Source organism: Penicillium vulpinum (genome assembly GCF_028829585.1).
Source record: "Penicillium vulpinum strain IBT 29486 chromosome Unknown utg000004l_segment0_segment0, whole genome shotgun sequence".
Lineage (NCBI taxonomy): Eukaryota > Fungi > Ascomycota > Eurotiomycetes > Eurotiales > Aspergillaceae > Penicillium > Penicillium vulpinum.
In genome coordinates, this window is record NW_026643244.1 from 3,097,918 (window position 1) to 3,117,872 (window position 19,955).

Sequence of the window (19,955 nt, forward strand, 5' to 3'; positions counted from 1 at the left end):
TGAAGATGCAGGCTTGGGTGGTCGGATGGCATTCTTCTAGTGTTCTTTGAGGGGCTTGGAGCTGGACGTATTCTTGCTGGCGGCGTTCTGTTGGCTATGCGAAATACGGACTTTCTATGGTTTTCTCTCTGACTGCTTTGGGGGTGGCATTCTCGAGTGTTCTTTTCCTCTCTTCTTCCTTTTCTCTTTTTCATCTGCTGTGAAGAGTGGTGTGGGGATGGTGTTGTGGGGGGTTGGAAGTTGGAAGACGGAGAGGTGTGTTGGTTGGGGTGTGGGCTGGACGTGGTTGGTTTTTGTGTTGCTTGGTGGTGTTTTGGGGGTTTGTTCTGGGCCTTGTTTATGGCTGGAGTGTGGTCAGAGGAGATTGCAATGGGACAAAGCACCGCGGTGGGTTGATGTCTGGTGTCTGTGACTTGGATGATGACACTATTGAAATTAAACCTGAGGAGATTCTTCCCCTTGCACTTGATTCATCACTCGCTTGAAATGGGGTATTTTGCAGCTGCTGACATCTGCCACAGTTATCTAGCATTGACGGCATTTGGTCTAGATTCGGATTCATTATGGAATTTGGATGTTGAGTATGGATAAATACGGGTGGTGACTTCGAGATGTTTTTATATAGTACATCTACGCAGAACAAGAAAGGAAATTTTCATGATATAAACGTTTCATTGCTAGGTGACCATGGCTTGGTTGGAGCTATCTGTACTGTCAAGTTCATGCATCTTCACACACCTCACTGTTCCACTTCCTCCCCTAGACCAACAACTTTCATTCACATCACCATCCAACCAGCCATCGTCTCCATGCCGAGACGCAACCCATTGCAGACCTCACTTCGATCCATGGAAGTTGAGAGGCCAGTGAGGCCACCAAGGGGACACACTAACCTCCGACCAACAACTGAGAAGAAAGCAGGAAGAGATAAACAAAAAAAAAAAGAAACAGGATAAGAGAAACCGGAAGCAAGAGGCCCATCTCAGGTAAAGACAAATCCTCAAGACTTCAACTCGATGATGACGCACGTGGAGATGTTGTGCACTAGGTAGGCATACGACGATGAGCTAGGTTGGATATCAAGTGCTCGATTTCAATGGGTTCATCGCCTAGAAATTCAGTTTTCATGTACACCACCAGATCAAGATCTGGAAATAAATAGGCACAGCTGGTAGATTGATCTGCCATGTCTGATCACAGGGTTAGCGGATGTTTTCTCAACACCAGGAAACTGCTGACTCACCGAGCAAGTCTTGAGACGACATGAAGTTCACTGCAGAATTCAAATGTTTTCAAGACCGCGTCAATGACGGGAAACAGATGAAGACGCGGTCATGGAAGAGTAACCGGGGTATTTGAATTGGCGGTTGCCAATAATGCAGAGCGCGGACAAGTCACAGCTAAGCAATAAGATGTAGCATCAGTCAAGGGAACTGCTCACGGCTTCATGATCCGTGTAGTTCATTTTCCTTCATCCGTTGCCTCCGCCGGGTGGGGAGCTCCAGGGGTTGCTGTTGAGTTATTGGCAGACATCTGGGGTGGCATCTGAGGCATTTGATTGAAACCATTGCTGGGAGTCCGATGCTGGTTAGGTGGGAAATGATGCGCTTGATGGGGACTTGAAGAAAAGTGAGGCTGCTGTGGGTAGTTGCCACGGTTGGGAGGCACTGGATTGGTTAAAAACTGGAGTTGCTTGATGGGGTACTCTAGCTAGACTCACTATGTCCCGACTGCTGAGGATATCCGGGTTGACCAGGCATGAACATTATCGACTGAGGAGGCTGTCCAGATTGCGAGTTCTGGTGCATCATCATAGGTGCACCGCGGCTCGGGCTTGGGTACCCACTGTGTGGCTGGGGTGTATGTTGGGGATAGGCGTGGCCCGGGTTCGGGGAGTACATGGGCATCTGTGCGTTATATGGAGTCATGCCTTGCGGAACTCCCATGTAGGGTCCATTCGAGGCCTGCTGTACCATCATAGGAGCGCCATTCACAAACTGAGGACCACCACCCTGGAAAGGTCTCATGTGGCCGGGTTGGGGGCCGCCGTAAAACTGTGGGATCGGTTGCGGGAAGGAAAGCTGGGCATGGGGAGCCATAGGGGAGGGGTATCCATGTTGCATCCGGGGGGACGGGAAAACCTGGGAGTTCGACGCGGACAGCTGCATGCGGTGATGATCATCCACATGAGATGGGCCATGAGGACCCTGAGAATGAAGACCATGAGGTCCATTCGAAGGACCAGAAGATGGCGGCATGACCGGATTACCTTGCTGGAAGTGGAAGGGCGCTTGATGTTGCTGGGGAATATTGGTGTTGCTGGAGACAGACCGACCCCGGGGCGATACTGTCTGCACGCCGACAGGCTGTTTGAACATCTGATCGTACGTCTTATCTTCGGTACCATCCGCAATGTCCCAAGTTGGCAAAGTCTTGTAGGGTGGTGGGATACCTCCATTCAACATAATCAACCTGTCAGTGCTCTCTGCGTTCTCCTTCTTCATGCGTTTAATGGGATTAAATTGGTCACTGATTGAGGGTCGTTCAGAGGCAGGCAGTGGCTTCCTTGGGCCAAAGAATGCAGTTGGTGTTGTGGCGCGTGACACAGAGCGGTTGCGAGAGAAAGACCGCGGGCTTGCGGCAGCTCCCGAGGTACCAGGCGTAAAAGTGCTCGCTGCAGGGTTTGGCTTGAACTCCATGGCTTTGACATTGAACTTGGTTGCCGCCAAAGACCCGGCCTGCGACTTGACAGGGCTGGTGATTCTCTGTTGGTCACTGGCAGGACCAGTCGGGGGTCCACGGACATCCTGGATGGGAAGAGGGGTGGGAACAGGACCCATTCCCGCACCCTTTCGTTGCTGCAAATTGTCCGCTAGTCGATGACTGAGCATCCCAACACCAGGACGTCCTGGCTGAACACCTTGCTGAGGGAATCTGCCACCAGCGCCAGCGAGCGGCCCGGTGGGAGGATAACCTTGACGAGTGCGGTTGTTGTAGTTCTGGCGATCAGCAGGTGCAGATGGGGGCACAGCTCCAGTAGGTCCGGCGCCACGAGCAGCGGGTTGTTGTTCTGTGGGAGGCGTAGTAACCTTCGGCATGGCCTTGTCGTCCCCCTGTTGCAGCGCTCGTTGCATGATTGCTTCCTGCTTGACCCGGTCCTTGGCAAGGATAGGAACCAGGTCTTTTGGCACCGGAGTTGAGAGTTTGAAGCTCTTGGAAAACTTCATCAGCTCGTTAAGTTTCATGGTTCGGTCATATGAGGCTTGGTTGCGACGGCGCTCCTGCATCTTAATTTTCTCACTATTTGCGAACTGACGGAAATGATCCAGCACCTCTGCCTCCACGTTTGCGGTCGCATTTTCAGGTACAGCCCGCTTTGTAGCTGGTACTGCAGGGGTGATACCCTTGGGCAAGGCAGTCTTCTGTTCGATATCTGCTGGGGGTTGCAAAGATGCGACCAACTCAGCTTGCTTGTCTGAGGTTGCAGCTGAAACTTCCTTTGCCACGGCCTGAGAGGGGATGGGGATAGGAGCGGTGGGGACAGGAGAAGCAACGGCCTGTTTGCTGGGTGCACTGGTGGCCACAGCAGGTTGGGGAGCTGCCTGGCGCCGTCCGGGGGGCATGTACTTGTTTGGTTGGCCGGAAAGCAGGGGAGGGAAGGCCTTCTCTTCGCGGCGAACACCGCTGTACTTGTCTTCTTCGTCTTGGTCGCCAGTATCCGGTGCTACAAGGCCACGCTCCTCGCGCATGTGGGCATTTTCCACATCTTGTCCTTCAATCTCACGGGCGATCCGAGCTGCCTCCGCCTGCTTTTGCTTGTAGTTGGGATCCGACCGGTCAAGGCGAGTAGTATAGATATTCTCATCATAGTTGGTCTTGGCGCCGAAAAGACGCTCGTTTGCCTCAAACTGGTCCCATCCTGCAGAAGTGTTGTTTGTGTCAAGTGACATATCAATGTCAGTCTCGGCAGGTTCCCAACGCTGGAGGGTGCGCTCTCGCATAGCTAGGTTTCCGGAGATATCAGTGTCGGTTCTGAAACCTTGAGAAGCACCTGTGGTCTAAATTAGTACATACACAAACGAAATCCGACTACACAAAGCAACGCGTACCGTTTGGTTCCTTGGCTGAAACCTCAGCTGTGGTAACGTTTGGAACAGCAATGTCAACGACATCCTTTATATCAAACGACATTATATGCTCGGGCGCGGAGCCTATGTACGGAGTTGCGACATCACTAACGCCATTTGTCCGGGGCTGGCCCTCTGGCGAGATTCGCTGAACCATCTTGAGCAGGAAGGAAAGTTCATTTGGCTCCATGGTCGAGGAAGAGAAGATACCGGTAAACTTCTCTCCGGTCTTAGTGGTGATTGTAGTGTGTAGGCCCTAGGTAGCAGTTTAGAATTAATCAAAAACATGGGGGTACGACTGGGCTTACAATGAAGCTGGCGAATAAGAAAACAAGGCGGTCATGAGCATGGCTATCAGGAGTGTTTGATTCCTTCTGGTTGGGTCTCGGAGATCCAGATTGTTTCTGGTGGGTCATGTTGCCGTTCGATGAAGTGTATGAAGATCGTTGGGTGATGGGGTTGGTCCCTTGGGTCCAGGCCTTGTGGGAGTTTGTGCGCCTATGCAGTAGAACATGGTTGCGTTAGCGGTCACTAGTCACGAAACAGAGATCGACAAGATATTTCTGTCATCGAATCCGACAGCTTCAATTGGCTCTTGTTGGCGCACAACTTGATGCAAGCCTGTAACAGAGCTCACCACCTCAAAGGCGCGTACGCGAGCTCAATCGCCAAGAGAACAAGGGAAGAGCATGATAAGAACAAAGAGGAATTTCTCAAGTCCGAGTTGATGGAAATACAGGTTTTGATATAAGTTGGAAGGAAGGGTTGGAACATACCGTTGTCCGCCATCTCCAGGGCTGCCCGACTGTCGTCGGTTGTCGGACCCCTTGGTGCTGTTACTGGATCTCAAAGTAGATCGGCCGGGGTTTGGGGCGCCCGCGCTGGCATTGCCAGACGCGTTGTTAGCCGGCACAGAGTTCAGAGCGGAAGCCATTGATTGACTTTAGTGTCAGTCAGGGCAAGCTTGCGTCGTGGAACTTCACACGGCGGAAAGCCGCGAGGATGAGGCACGATGTCACAACACACCGCCTGCACAAACAGGACTAGGGGGGCAAAGTGAGGGGGAAGGATAAGCAACCACCACACTGCGGAGATACCGGAATGTCAATGGCAGAGAAAGAAGGAAAGAAGGAAGGGAAAGAACAGATAGGAAAAATAGAAGAAAGAAGAAGATGGGCTTGTCGCAAGTTGATGGGAGGGGGGGAACTCTAGAGAAGAAGTCACGCGTATGGTATTGTATTTGTGTGTTACACCCTTTTTCTTTTTCTTTTTCTTCCTTTTCTTTTTCTTTTGTTGTAACTTCAAATGTTCCAATAAGAATATTATTATTTTTTTTATTTCAAAAAATGAACACTATTGTTATAAGTATTCTGTGCTCTTGGACCTTTCAACCCTGGGATAGGCCAATTGTCAATGTTACCCACAGAGTACGGGTCAGGCTGAGGTAGCTCCTACGTCCATACTCTCTATTGACCCCTCATAGAGTTTGAGACTATATATGAATATATGAATATAATAACAGTAGAATGGCATTTGTGCGAAATAGGGTCGGAACCTATGGACTTATTTAGATATATATACAATTACTTCCGATGTGTAAAGTAGCTAAGGTGAACTACCAATAGAAATCAGTAAACCCGCATACATCACCTTAGACGATCAATTGCATTATCGTCCAAAAGGATGTGTGTCATTTTTTAGATCATGCCTAGTATTTTACTTGTTATTTTGCTCTTGATTACCCTAAGTCTGTGTCTATATATGTTCTAGTATATACCTCTACATATCTCTACACACTTCACCTGGGCATATCTGAGGTCATAGTTCCCGAATCATATACATCTGGTTCCAAGGAACTTCCTCCGGGGGGGCTTTCCTCATTTAGCTGCCATTTTATAACGAGCAGAGGCTTACTAGGTACATATATGTATGTACTAGATTCCATCTGGTCTACCACAGAGCTTAGGTCAATTAATATATAACAACTACGCATTCTCAGTGTTATGATGTTTTTTTTGGCAGAATTGTGAAATTATTGTATGTCACATGTCATCAGCCATGCACCCCGGCACCCCGGGTCCAGGGTCCTAGGGCTGTGTCTAGGACCCAGATATCTACATACAATAATATAGGCACCCAGAATTCAAACCTTGCAAGGTTTATTGTCAGTGTTACAGAGGATAATAGGAATGGTGTTGAGCCGCACAACTTAGATCGCCAATCTATATATGTTCAGGCTGTTAAAGAAACAGAAATATTAAGTAGTTATAGATCGATATCTATTTCTCTGCAAATTTTATGATAGTAAAGGGGACAAAAAGAGATCATATATTATAGCTGCGAAAGAAAGAGGGCGAAGCATAAAAACCCGGGGTACTGCCTGGGTGTACATATATCAAATATCATGGGCTAAGCCGACATGCCAGAACTTACAGCCTATATATATCTAGGATTCTATTTAGGTAGAATTGTAAATATCGTGGATTTTGACTTAATCTCATAAATACTTTACAGACTCGATTTCTAATCAGCGTTGCATCTAAATATCCATTAGCGCCCTTGGACCTTGGAATTTATAAACCAATCAGACGGGTATGCTCTGCTAGACGTGCATGTTGAGAAGTAATGTGATATCAAGGGCATATAAAAAGAGCATCAGTATTCTGAATCATAGTATTTACCAGCTTAGCCACTGTCCAGCTATTTTCTCCATCCTTATAGAACGATTTCCACATTGGGTTCAAGCTTTCATCGGTTTCTTTGCGAACCTATCCACCGCAATCCTGCTAGTCTTTGTAGCTGAGACATTGGCCATATCAAAATGAGGCTTTAGCTTTTAGTAATAATGTACGGAATTGGCAGCACCTAGTAACTTCATACTACACATATATCAGTTTTTCTGCCTTCTTGGCTCTTTAACAGCATTACTCAATCTTCTTCTGTGGGTGAGTTAGGCGTCACATTGCTTGGGCTGCCGTATTTTGGGCTAGCCTGGGTTGTTTCGTGCTATGCCTGGTGGGCCTGATGCTCATCCTCCTATGGGGAAGAAACCAACGAATTCTTTACAAAGCCATAGTAGAGAAATGTGGTCCTCAATTCCCCCTATAACTTAGCCGTCCTACACAAATCAGTGTACGAAGGAATATAAATAGAGTCGGAGTGGAGCTGAAGTGGAACAGAACAAAGACAAGGGCCTTATCAATCGGGTACCTATCAGTGGGTGTTCTTCTTTTATGCTTGCTCTGTTGGATGTATGTCGTACGTATCGATGTAATATATAATTTTTTTAATAAGCAACATAAGCATGTGATTCATGGCATCAGGTTGGAGAACAATTGTGAATAATCAATCACACTTACATTGTACTAGCTACTGTGGCCTGAATGTTCGAGTGATGTGTTACCCCGGTCCTTTGTACTTCGTTACAGGACTATACAGTAATATATGGTATCTATGGTATTCAGGTAATACATCGCTGCTGATCATCGGTTCGAGTCGGTAAGGCGCGCCAAGTTGACAGGAGGCTGGGCATCATCTTCACACATGCTTGGCACACTCGCTCGCTTCCGCCATATTTCTCACTTCCTGTTCTCACTCCTTCGGTGATTTGGTCTATCGTACTTATGCAGTCCTCAGGTGTTCCAAGGACTCAGTTCCCCTATCCGGAACAGTTAGACCAGCAAACATCCCCTCAGCGACCTTCGGGGTCTGGCAGTGCCGACATATCCATGGCTTCCCAGCAGTCTGGTCGCAGTTCCTCCGCCTCCTCTCGATCCCAATCTAATAAGAGTCAGGTAAGTCTCTGGCTTCCTGTCAATTGCCTATATTCCAGTGGCTAACGAACCGGCGTTCTCCTCCACCTCACAGCCCGATAAGCAAATATCGCAAATCGAAAAGAGCGTGACGCATCTCTTGGTTGCGACAAAACAACTCCTCGAAACTCTCACCCAATGGTCTCGGAAGCAAGCGTCGGAGAATGATGTGTCAGATGTATACGTTCGATTGGGCTATGAATTTAACTTGGCTTGTCGGGCTTTCAGTGCCATTGGAGTCGACACCTCAGACCTCGGTCCTGTACCGGACCTGCTCCGCACCATACTTGAAGATACCCTTAGTCAGGACGCATCTTCCCAGAGCCTCGATAGATACCTCCCCAGAATTCGAGATATAATCATCAACTTGTTAAAAGGGTTGAAGAAGAAGCAGGCTCGGTTAAGGTCCCGGCACCAGCGCGAGGATGGCCGGCCCGCACCAGCACGGCAAGCCAGTGGGGGAAGCATCGCTAGTGGGCCGGTAATTGGTCAGCTTTATGATGAGGCCGCAGCATCAACCATGCCGTCGACAGCGCAGTCCCCCAGAAAATCGAACCGACGGTATGGCAGCGGTGGATCTCTAGAGGATCAACCGGCCATTGCTCGAACCTCCTCGGCACCTTCGACAACAGAACCGCGTACGACAAACTACGCGGAAAGGGAATTATCACGGCGAGAGGCCCAGCAAATGTTGTCTCAACCCACCCCCTTGGATAATGATACAACCCCTCGAGCCACCACATTCAATACCACTGCGCCTTCGACATATACTACACCAACCGGGTTCTCTGCGCCTCCGCCCCCGCCTCCGCCAAAGGAGGATGATGCATTGGGCGCTTTACAAAGAAGTGGAGAGCTTGAGCGACGTGCCTCGCGTCGGTTCTCTGCTTACCAGATTCAGAAACATTTGGGCACATCTACTAACGGTGTCCCTGTCCTGCCTACCCAGAACTCTCCCATCCCCAATCGCGGTCGTGATGTCCGCGAATCTTTGAATGCAGTCCGTCTGCGGGGCTCATATACTCATACAAGACAACGATCCAATAACCGTGTACAGGAAGTCGCCAAGGGTGCGTCGGTGCCTCCATCAACAAATATTCCACATGTCGTGGAAGAACAACACACCCCTCCATCTGCTGCACTTCCATCAGAGCCACAAGGGATCGATACCATATCATCGGAGGTGCCCAGTGAAGCGGTTGCTCCTGACAAGAAAGACGATACTACGGAAGCTGCCGTCGTGCCTCCAGTAATTCCGCTACCCCAAGAGAAGCCAATGCTCGAAGGCGCTTTTGAGCCCACAAAGCCAGCACCACAAACCCCGAGGGCGGACTCATTTGGACCGTCTACCGACATCGCAACACCTCCATCAGTCGTCTCTCAATTTGCTATTGAGCAACCCTCACCGGGCAAAGAGCTGACGCTGTTCCTACAATATAAAAGCAAAATTAAGAAGTACGTGCTTCCAGATGGCATTGCAGAGCTTACCATTGGGCGCCTGCAGCTTGCTTTTATTGAGAAGTTTGCCTGGAATACCCACGACAATGGCGTTGATTTGCCGGAAATTTATATCCAAGACCCAGTTTCAGGTATCAGACATGAACTAGAAGATCTTGCCGATGTCAAAGATCGGTCTGTGTTGGTGCTTAACGTTGACAACCTCGATGAGGTCAAGAAACATTTCGATGATAATCTTGGTAGTGTGCGACTCTTGGTCGAAGGCGTCAAGGAGACACTCTCCAGCCAAGGAAACATCATCCAGCGGGTTTCGGATCGCCAGCTTGAAGCTGCTAAAGAACTTGCTCGCTTGGCTGCTGCTCCTCCAGCCACCTCCGGTCCCGCTGCCGTTGTAGGGAATTCCAAGACCTCGATCGCTGGTAGTGGAGCTCAAATTGCCGAGCTTCAGAGCTTGCGCCGTGACTTGGCTGTCCTGCGACAGACCTACTCCAACTTTACTGCAGATATCACCGGTTCTATGAGCGCAGTCCGTGCCAAGGCAAGCAAGGTCAAGACCGCCGCCGATGACGTTACCACTCCCTCTTATCAAGGGGATGCTGGCCGCGCTCGCGTCAACACTGGCAAGAAGGAACTTGCGGCTGAATCGGAGCGGCTGGTCGCTCGCGTCGATGATCTCCAAGATTTGGTCGAGGATCTTCGAAAGGATGTTGTGACCCGTGGCGTTCGTCCTCTCCCGAGACAGTTGGAGGGTGTCAGCCGCGACATCAGCATGGTCATGAAAGAAATTAAGAAAATGCAGGACTTCCTGGGTCGCGAGAAACCCATCTGGACCAAGATCTGGGAGAAGGAGCTACAGCTGGTTTGCGAAGAACGGGACCAGCTTACCATGCAGGAGGACCTTGCTGCCGACTTGCAAGACGATCTCGAGAAGGCAACTCAGACCTTTGCCCTGGTGGAGCAAGCCACGAAAGAGCAGGTCCTGACAACTCCAACCAATGGCACTGCTGTCCGCGCCCCATCTAGGACTCTTGGAATTGACCCAACTATTGATCCTATGAAAGCTAAAGATGGTGTCCTGGGCGAAGTTCGTGCTCTGCGACCCAATCACGAAAGCCGACTCGAGGCCATTGAACGCGCCGAGAAAGCACGAAAGAAAGAGCTTGAGACTCGACGAATCGGACTTTTCCAGAAGGAACTAGGCTCATTTGTTGAAGAAGGCAAATTGAAGAAGAGCGGTGGTTTCGAAGAGACTGAGCGCCTCCGTACTGCGAAGGACGAGCGCATCCGCAAAGAAGTTTGGGAAAGACAGCAGGCCCGCAATGCCGAGATGGAAAAGGCGGAGGCGGAAGCCGCTGCTGCGCAGGCAGCGGAGCAAAATAATGAGGGCGGAGGTGATGATGATCAGCAGCAAGGCGAAAAAGAGGGGAGCCCGGAGATTGGTGACGAGGCAGAGAAGGCAGAGGAGCCCAAGTCGCCATCTTCTGACTCGGGGAAGCCACTTCCCAAAGCTCCAGAGGAGGAAGATGATGCTACATCCGAACATCCCCCTGCCTGATCCTGTATTGATCCTAGGATGTCCGGTCATCCTCCGTCCCATCCAATAGATCATCCCCGACACTACGAAGTTTCATACCGAATCTCTTATCGCTAAGCACAAGTGAAATTGGGCTCAGACGTTTATTTTTTATTTTTTTGTTTTCTTGCATTTGACATCGCATTGCGGCCTTGGTTTTGTTCATTTCATTTCCGTTGATACCTTTTGGCGTGTTTCCTGTGCGAGAGCCCCTCATGTCATTTACTGACGATACCCTGCCGCATTATGTAGTGTGCTACTAGCATTTGGTCCTTGATTTTACAAATGATATGAGCACTTTTTAAAGTTAGCATTGAGATGTTGTTTGGTTTGGAGTCGTATTGGTTGAAAGTACTCAGGTGGTCTCAAAGGCTGTCTCTTGATATCCCACTATGTAGATTGATATATAGAGATAAAGATTAATCTCCAATACTCTAATCAGCTAATATATATGTCTCACTGACTGCATATGTACTGTGTATCTGTGGCCTGTTTGTTCTGCAAGCTAATGCATAGCGGTGTGCGCCTCATGCACACCCCAGCCACCTTTCCATGCAGCTTTACAGATTTATACACAACAAAATGCGCCCTTAAATTTATTCCTAGATTGACAAGCATCACTTACCTCAAACCTGGAAAACTCAACTGCATTGCTGTTCATCAAGGGACAAAGAAATATATACTATTTGCACCATTGTACCCACCACCCCAACTCGAAGTTTTATTCCCGACCAACTCATCCACAGCCTTTGTTAGTGAAACACATATCTGAAACAATTATCCCACTACAAGTCAGCCTCCAACCCGACTATTCCCACTAGTGTCAACCTAAAAAGGAACTCGAGATCCATACTTGTATGATTCTCAGTGGCAACATGCAGCTCCTCCACGCCCTCACTGTGCTTTGCTCTCTGTCTCGGTTCCAAACACTGGTCTCAGCAGAAAATACAAACCCCTCTGCGGATCTAGAATCCAAAGAGGCTGACACTCCGTTACCAGCAAGCCTCATCCTACAGCGCAATGCCGCTATAACATCCCAACTTGCAGCAGGACCAGCCCACGGCGTGAAGAAAATGAGTGATGACGAAGGCGAGAAATTCTTCCTCGACTACTGGAGTTTCGGGGATGTCTCTTCATCAGGTAACATATCTGAGCGACACCTCGCCGATGAAGACGGATTTTCCCCTGCCAGCTTTGTGGCCCAATCATTCCCATTCGAGCCATCTTATTCTTTGGGCTCAGATGGAGATGGTGAATTCTTTCCTAGGGGAAACAGGGACAGCGCAAACAATCTGTTCGAGAAACGAGAATTTAAGTGCCCGACTGGGACATCGGCGTGCACTTCTATCGGTCGATCCGATCGCTGCTGTGGGTCCGGGGAGACGTGTGAGATCGTCGCTGACACGGGAAATGGCAATGTTGGCTGTTGTCCTAGCTGGAAGAAGTGCTCTGGGATGATTGGGTCGTGTACGAATGGGTATACAGCTTGCTCTCAGGCTTTGGGGGGTGGATGTTGTATTCCAGGATATGATTGTGTTCCAGGGGGATGTGAGTGATTTTCCTTTTTCATGTCTCATTCCCAGGTTGTTAATGTGATTTGGGAATATGAGCGTCTTTACTAATTGTTCGAGTAGGTGCATATATCACCGTCATTACAGTCACTCTTCATTCGACCGTGGTGTTGTCTACTGTGACCTACTCGACCAAACCGGAGGATAGTACTTCAGCTTCTATTCCCTGCTCTTCCTCAACGACCTCTTCCCATACTAGCAAGACCACAACAAGCGATGGCTTGGCACCGCCAGCACGGCCTACGAACCTCTCAACAGTAACCAGTGTTACCCGCGGCGAGGACGTCTGTCCGACTGGCTTCTATGCCTGTTCCGCTGTTCACCACGGTGGCTGCTGCCGCACCGGACGAGACTGCGATACAACCTCATGCCCGATCACATATTCGACGACTATGATCTCGAATGATGTGACGATTGTAGCGCCTGTCGCGACAACAACGGCACAATCCGGCGGGAACCGGTGCGCTCAGGGTTGGTTCCACTGTGCTGACACTGTGGGTGGAGGATGTTGTCCCATGGGATATGCATGTGGCTCTAGTTGTACTGCAAGGGACACTGTATTTGCAACGACCGTTGCCAAGGAACAAGCGACCGCGCCTAGCGGAGATGGCATGATGCATCGGGTTAGCAAAATGATGTTAGGGATGATGCTGGGGATGAGTGTGGGAGTTTGGATATTATGAAGACACAAGAAGATAGAAGAAGATACGATAAATATGAATTAATGACAACACGTCCGAAAACAGGTTGGAATGTGAATTTTATAGAGGAGCTCTCCCCACGGGGGTTTAGTAATCGGCAATTGACGGGGCTAATATAGGCGGAGACTTACCGGGTGCTGCACTCGGATTTGATCACCGAATCTCGCCGACACCGGCAACCTCCTCTTTTCTCACTTCTTCTTTCTCCCAACCCTCGTTCTTTTTAGGTCTTGTGAGTGAATATGCTGTGATTTAATCACAAAGTCGTGTTTTTCAATGACTTTGCGATCCCAATATTGCCCAATTATGGCCCCACACTGACATCCTACAGCGCCATCATGTCCGACGCTCCCCAGGCACCCCTCCCCTTCATTTACCAGTTCGCCGCCGGTGCGGTGGCTGGTGTCTCAGAGGTATGTATCTCCAGCGTTTACTTTGGGATTTGATTCCGACCTGTTTCGTTGTGTCGGAACCCCCCACGAGGCGCTTTATTGACTAACATGTTTCTCCCCGCACGCGCAGATCCTGATCATGTACGGCTCCCCACCCTATTTCCTTGCTTGCATAATTGCTCCTGTTAGAGATATGCCTGGTATAGTGTGAAAATCGGACCCAATTGACGATGTGACTCGCAGGTACCCTCTGGACGTGCTCAAGACTCGAATGTAAGCAAGCCGCCGGTCGCAATAAACTCCGACTTCATATGACATGAGCTAACAACATTCCTCTTGCAGTCAACTTCAGACTGGTGCCCCTGTCCCTGGTGTCGACCACTACGATGGCATGTTCGATTGCTTCCGTAAGATTGTTAAGAACGAGGGGTACGTTATCACCTCGCGAAGCAGCCACCGCTCTCTCTCTAACATGCGACAACGTATATAGTGCTTCCCGTCTATACCGTGGTATCTCCGCGCCCATCCTGATGGAGGCACCTAAGCGTGCGACCAAATTCGCCGCCAACGACAGCTGGGGTGCTTTCTACCGCAACCTGTTCGGTGCGGAGAAGCAGACCCAAGGTCTAGCCACTCTGACCGGAGCCACCGCCGGAGCAACTGAAGCCATCGTTGTTGTTCCTTTCGAGCTAGTCAAGATCCGTCTGCAAGACAAGGCCCAGGCCCACAAGTACAACGGCATGTTCGACGTTGTGAAGAAGATCATTGCCGCCGAAGGCCCACTCGCAATGTACAACGGCCTTGAGTCGACCATGTGGCGCCACATCCTGTGGAACGCCGGCTACTTCGGCTGTATCTTCCAGGTCCGCGCACAGCTCCCCGCCGTCGAGCCCGGCAACAAGAACCAGCAGACCCGCAACGACCTGATCGCCGGTACCATTGGTGGTATCACTGGTACTGTCCTCAACACCCCCATGGACGTTGTCAAGTCCCGTATCCAGAACACCTCCAAGGTCGCCGGCCAGGTTGCCAAGTACAACTGGGCCTGGCCTGCTCTCGGCACAGTGATGAAGGAGGAGGGCTTCTCTGCCCTGTACAAGGGCTTCACTCCTAAGGTGCTGCGTCTCGGCCCTGGTGGTGGTATTCTGCTTGTTGTTTACACTGGTGTCATGGATTTCTTCCGCAAGATGCGCGATGAAAAATAAATTTTTCGTGCTTGTGGTTGATTGATTGATAGCGAAAGTGTTTCCCAAAAGCAACATCCATGTGAATGGCCATTTCACCTCTGACCCTGATCCCTTTGCCCCGATACCCTCTTCCACTATCCTTTCCACCTTGGTTTCAGACTTGATAGAACATGTGCAGGAAGTTGTGGTTTTTGGTTTCTTGTCTTTCTATACTACCCTCTTGGCATTACATAGAGAACAGCCATTAGATGGACATAAGAACAAAATAAAACAATAGATTCATGTGTCTTCTATTTCCATCAAAATATCAATATTTACACATCTATATCGGCCAAGATTGAAGACAGCAAGTAGAATGAAATGCTTAACTATGCAATACAGAGCAAAAAAACACCTTAAGCAGATACCTATCACGATCTAACGTATGCAGTTAAGTATCCCGATCATTTATAAATATCTAAATATTGCAAATCTGCAGTTGGAAGAAGCATGCAAAATACTGACACTGAATGATCCGCCTACAGGTTTAGCACTGATGCAGTTGCAGGTCAGCGAATATACATATTTCTATATACAGGAACATTGTACTAAGGCTATGGGAATATTTCCTCTTTATTGCTAGTAGCTAGGCGGCATTTTTTTGTAGGTATAGGAAATTCATATCGCTATATAGAATGCGGCAATATATTTTCACAACCACTACAGTTGACTATGTTATCCAATCTCACCTGGGCAAGAATTTCAATAACTTATGTGAAATGTGTAGTTTGTCTAAACGTATTGTGAGCTTTTATTATTGTAAGGTGGACAACAGATCAAGATTTTTTGCTACGTACATGAGGAGTACAATGATATAAAATCCTATCTATACTACTTCTTGGTAGGATGGAAGTGCAGAACAATATATCACCATCACAGATTCTGCTGGAATTACTTCTGGGTTGTTCAGTCCATAGAAAACAATACCTATACATCAGCATTGTGACGAAGGGATTAGTTATACTTATCATGCTGCCATTAACCATCCATGGATAGCCCTTCAAGTGACGGTGTGTAGAAGTGAGGGGAAAATAAAAGAAACTGGAAAATAAATTGGAAAATGAAGGTGGCACCCAAGAGTATATAGTGAATATATCAAGAAGTAAATTTGTTCTTTTAACAAAAAAAGAAGAAGGTGGCACAGACAGGCCGGGGGGTGCACCCATGGAAATCGCCATCAGGTGGACTCCCATGGGGCGGTAACAATCTCATGCCAGTACCTATGCCTAGGCCACGCCCAACCAGAGGTTGGGATGCATCAGTGGAATAATACATTTTTTTATGAATGTATTTTTAACAGCGTGGACTGAGCGGATCGAACTGCCGGCCACCAGTATTACCAGTATGTTTAATCCGGAGAACCCAACTCAGCCACCAGGTGAGATTGTTGAAGAGCTTTTGTTTGTCGTGAATTTATAGGAACATATGCTTCCGAAAATGGAAGGTGGGTCCATATCACGTGCTGGTGCCTTATGGCCTGCAGATCAAATGACTTGACAAGTATCCATGGATGTACACACAATAGTTCATCAGCAGTTACAAAGACTTCAATGGAGAAAAGTGTACCAAACTGAGGGTTGATAAGCCTCCTTATGTATGTATACACCCCAAAACAGGATTGATAGAACATATCGTCTGTCCATGCCATCCTCTTGTTATGATTTAATACAATAGAACAACGGCTAGATGGACATGAAACCAAAATAAAAGAATCAATTCATATTCTTAATCTATTTCTATCAAAATGCAAATCATTGAACATATTTAACCGTAAAAATTGAAGACAACAAGTAAAGCAAGACACTCAACCATGCAATGCGACGCAAAAGAACACCCCGTAATACAAAATCTTACACTGTAACTCCCTCAGTATGCCCTGAATTACCCTTGCCAGTGCGATCAATCTCAACCTTCTCCTCAGGCTCCCACATAGCCTCCCTCATAAACGTACTCCTCTCCCGAATCTGCTTCCCCTTCCAAACCAAAACAACTGGAACAACAGACAACGCAACTCCAATGAATCCGAGCAGACTTCCAGCCCACCCGAATCCAAGGTTGCTAAACAGCTGCGGCGAAGCAAGCGGCAAAAATGCACCAAAAGCATTCCTTCCAAGCGAAGCAGCCGACAGAGCAGACGCCGCATACCGCTCATAAGCATCAGTCAGATAATTAACAACAGCCATATAAATGGAATAAATGCCAATACCCGCAGCCGTGATACCGATAGTCGGCACGATCCAGTGAATATGCGGTTGACTGGCCCAGCCATACCAGAACAAACCGCCTGCAAAGAGCAAGCTACCCGGAATAGACGTGTACAGTCTCGCCTCTGGAATGGGTTTACCGGGTCTCTCAGTATTGCGTCGCTCAGAGCGGAGATAAAACCAGTCCTGCAGCGGGTTGATGGCTGTTCCAATAATTGCACCCACGGATATCGCGAGCTGGACTAGGCCTGTTGACAGAGTGCCCCAGCCGTAATTTGTCGAGTAGGTTTGTACGACGCTGGAGAAGAAGAGGTACAAGATTCCCCAGGCGAAACTGATCCATAACGTGAAGAAGATCACGACCGGCTCGGTGAGGAGCATGTTTGTTGGGCGCTGGAAGGAGATTTTGAGGAGGCGGAGTTTGCTTGGTGCGTCGATTTCGGAAGCGGCGTAGACTGGGCGGTTGGTTTCTTTGCGGATCTTGCGTGCGCGCTTCTTGAGGATCACGTCTGGGCGGGTTTCGCGGAGGATTAGCCAGAATACTGGGATCAAGGCTGCGTTGTAGATAATTTGTATATAGAAGATCCTATAGGGAGATGGTTAGTATGATGGGTTCTTTCTTCTTGTATACTTGGAGATCTCAATATCAAGGAAGAAAGGTGTTGTGCTTACCAACGCCACGGCTGGGATTTCTGAATCTGCACAATAGCCGATCCAATAAATGGACCAAGTGCAATGCCGACAACACTAGTAAAGCCGAAGATAGACATCGGCAAACTGCGAGCATGGTCACCAAACCACACATCGGAGATACTTCCACCGACGATATTAATCGAGACGGAAGACGCACCGCCACCGAAGAACCTCGTCACGACGATTGTCGCGAAGTTTTGTGCGAACGCGGATGGGAAGAGCGAGATGACGAGGATGATATATGCGACGAAGTATCCTGGCATGCGGCCTGAGGCCTCAGTCAGAGGGACGAAGATCAGTGGCCAGAAGGCGGCGCCCATGTTCCAGGAGGTGGTGGCCCAGTAGAGATTTGGGAAAGGATCATTCTGGACGTTGAATTCTTTCTCCATCCAGTCGTTGCCGGAACCATAGGTTCCTGCGGGGAGACCAGTTAGGATAGAGCTGATGGGGTTATTAGTTGGATTCTTGCAAGGTTATGTATAGAATATGGAAATGGGCAGTTCTTACATGAAGCAGACGGTAATGGTTATCAGCCATTTGTACTTGAGACTCCAATTGAAGGGGTTCTCGGGGTCGTCGGGACCGTCCCAGGTATGGACTTCGATATCTTTGTATGCAGGCATTTCCTCACGGACATCTTGGTTGAGCATTCTCCCAATTCTGTGATGGTGTTAGTGCTACTGCCTTATCGAATGCACAATGGAAACATGGAGATGAGGTATGGAGTATGGGGCACGGGGATACTGACTTTGCCATCAAGCCGGGTTTCTTCTGTCCCTTCATAGGAACAGGATTCTCAATCGGTGAGGATGTTTCAGTGACAGGTTGTGACTGTTCGGTCTGATAGACCGAATTCCCACGGATCTCATCTTGATCCGCCATGATGAGCAAACTATTATAGTTTCCCTTTGGTGAAGGGATTGAATTGTCAATCCTGTCAAAAGGAAAAGAAGGGACAAAGCACAAATTAAAAGGAACCGCAGGTACCAGATCAACCAGGGGCAGTAAACATCCTTACATAATTATCAGAGAACCGGGCTTGCAAGGGTTCTAAACCTTGGAACTAAAAGTGGCCAAATAGAAAATATCCAAATCCGAACCGAACCGAGTAAACCGGCATACCGAGATTCAACATCCACATCGGGTTCCCGGTCGGGACGGTGAACGTTGGTTGGTGTCCCTTTGGCATCCACTTCGAGCTCAGACCCACTTGATGTGATTTAAGGAACCCTTTTTTAGTTTTCTAACGCCGCTGACATATTCCGTTTAGTCTTGATCTTACAATCCATTGTATATTGTTTACAATTGTGGACCCTTGGATGACGTCTGCCCATACCTTAAATCACCCATTAAAATTGCACCTTTTACTACAAACCATACATGCCGTTTATGAGTTGCGGACCCTCCGGAATTATATACCCTCTCATTGGCAGCGTCTAGTATCCATATCTATCTTAGATCACCCCTACAGAAATGTACATTTTACTGTGTAGACTATACAAAAGGTATATATGAATGGCGGGCCCTCGCTAAGCGAGGGTTTGTAATCTTTGTAAAAAAAATGTAAGGGTGGGTAAAATTTCATATCGAGCTTTCTTTTTTATACGGATGCGCTATAGCCAGGCTGTGCCTTGTTTTCCTATCCCCGAAGTTCCTCCACTGGTGTCGTCATCATCATGTTTGAGACTGTTTGGTTTCTTCGGTTCAGATCGGATGGTCAATGTGCCGATTGAAGCGAGTGAGTATGCGTGTACAATTTGATTTTATGATTTTATAGATGCATAGCATAATCAATTCATTTACACCTTGGTAGGATGGGAGATATCAGGTCTGATATTTTTCAAACCTTATATCAACGGGTTTATATCAAAAGGTTTTACATGGTATTGCTAGGTCCGAGTAAACATTAACAATGCAAACTCAGAGGCATATGTAAAAGAAAGATACGTATCTTCAAACAATTTACATATTTATATGGCAAAAATACTCTGTAGCCGAAACTGCACTGATGCAAACTCGGATACTATATTTGGGTATGACATAGGTTCACAAGGAGGTCGTAGAAAGCCAGGAAACCAAAAAAATTGACCGACGCAGGGATCGAACCTGCAATCTCTTGATTCGTAGTCAAGCGCCTTGCCATTGGGCCAGCCGGCCAGTTGTTGTAGAGTTTTGACAAAATGTGCACTATAAGTGGA

At 48.3% G+C, this 19,955-nt stretch overlaps 4 protein-coding genes across 4 annotated transcripts; 2 read left to right on the forward strand and 2 right to left on the reverse strand.

Moving 5' to 3' along the window:
- Positions 1–1,461: 1,461 nt before the first annotated feature.
- N7479_009670 (putative PAB1 binding protein (Pbp1)) lies at positions 1,462–5,061 on the reverse strand (the record flags this gene model as incomplete). Its single annotated transcript, XM_057257363.1, has 5 exons — positions 1,462–1,667; positions 1,721–4,051; positions 4,110–4,383; positions 4,436–4,625; positions 4,904–5,061. 5 exons carry the CDS (start codon positions 5,059–5,061, stop codon positions 1,462–1,464), a joined length of 3,159 nt encoding a protein of 1,052 aa, XP_057104821.1.
- Positions 5,062–7,750: 2,689 nt separating this feature from the next.
- Positions 7,751–10,952, forward strand: N7479_009671 (formin-mediated actin nucleation enhancer; the record flags this gene model as incomplete). Its single annotated transcript, XM_057257364.1, has 2 exons — positions 7,751–7,921; positions 7,995–10,952. 2 exons carry the CDS (start codon positions 7,751–7,753, stop codon positions 10,950–10,952), a joined length of 3,129 nt encoding a protein of 1,042 aa, XP_057104822.1.
- Positions 10,953–11,845: 893 nt separating this feature from the next.
- Positions 11,846–14,839, forward strand: N7479_009672 (uncharacterized protein; the record flags this gene model as incomplete). The annotated part of the gene is made up of 8 exons (XM_057257365.1): positions 11,846–12,518; positions 12,605–13,209; positions 13,362–13,458; positions 13,507–13,655; positions 13,765–13,839; positions 13,878–13,907; positions 13,987–14,063; positions 14,125–14,839. The coding sequence occupies 8 exons, from the start codon at positions 11,846–11,848 to the stop codon at positions 14,837–14,839; spliced, it is 2,421 nt and encodes an 806-aa protein (XP_057104823.1).
- Positions 14,840–16,710: 1,871 nt separating this feature from the next.
- On the reverse strand, positions 16,711–18,639 carry N7479_009673 (Major facilitator superfamily domain general substrate transporter; the record flags this gene model as incomplete). The annotated part of the gene is made up of 4 exons (XM_057257366.1): positions 16,711–17,650; positions 17,737–18,198; positions 18,265–18,417; positions 18,506–18,639. 4 exons carry the CDS (start codon positions 18,637–18,639, stop codon positions 16,711–16,713), a joined length of 1,689 nt encoding a protein of 562 aa, XP_057104824.1.
- Between the last annotated feature and the right edge of the window lie 1,316 nt (positions 18,640–19,955).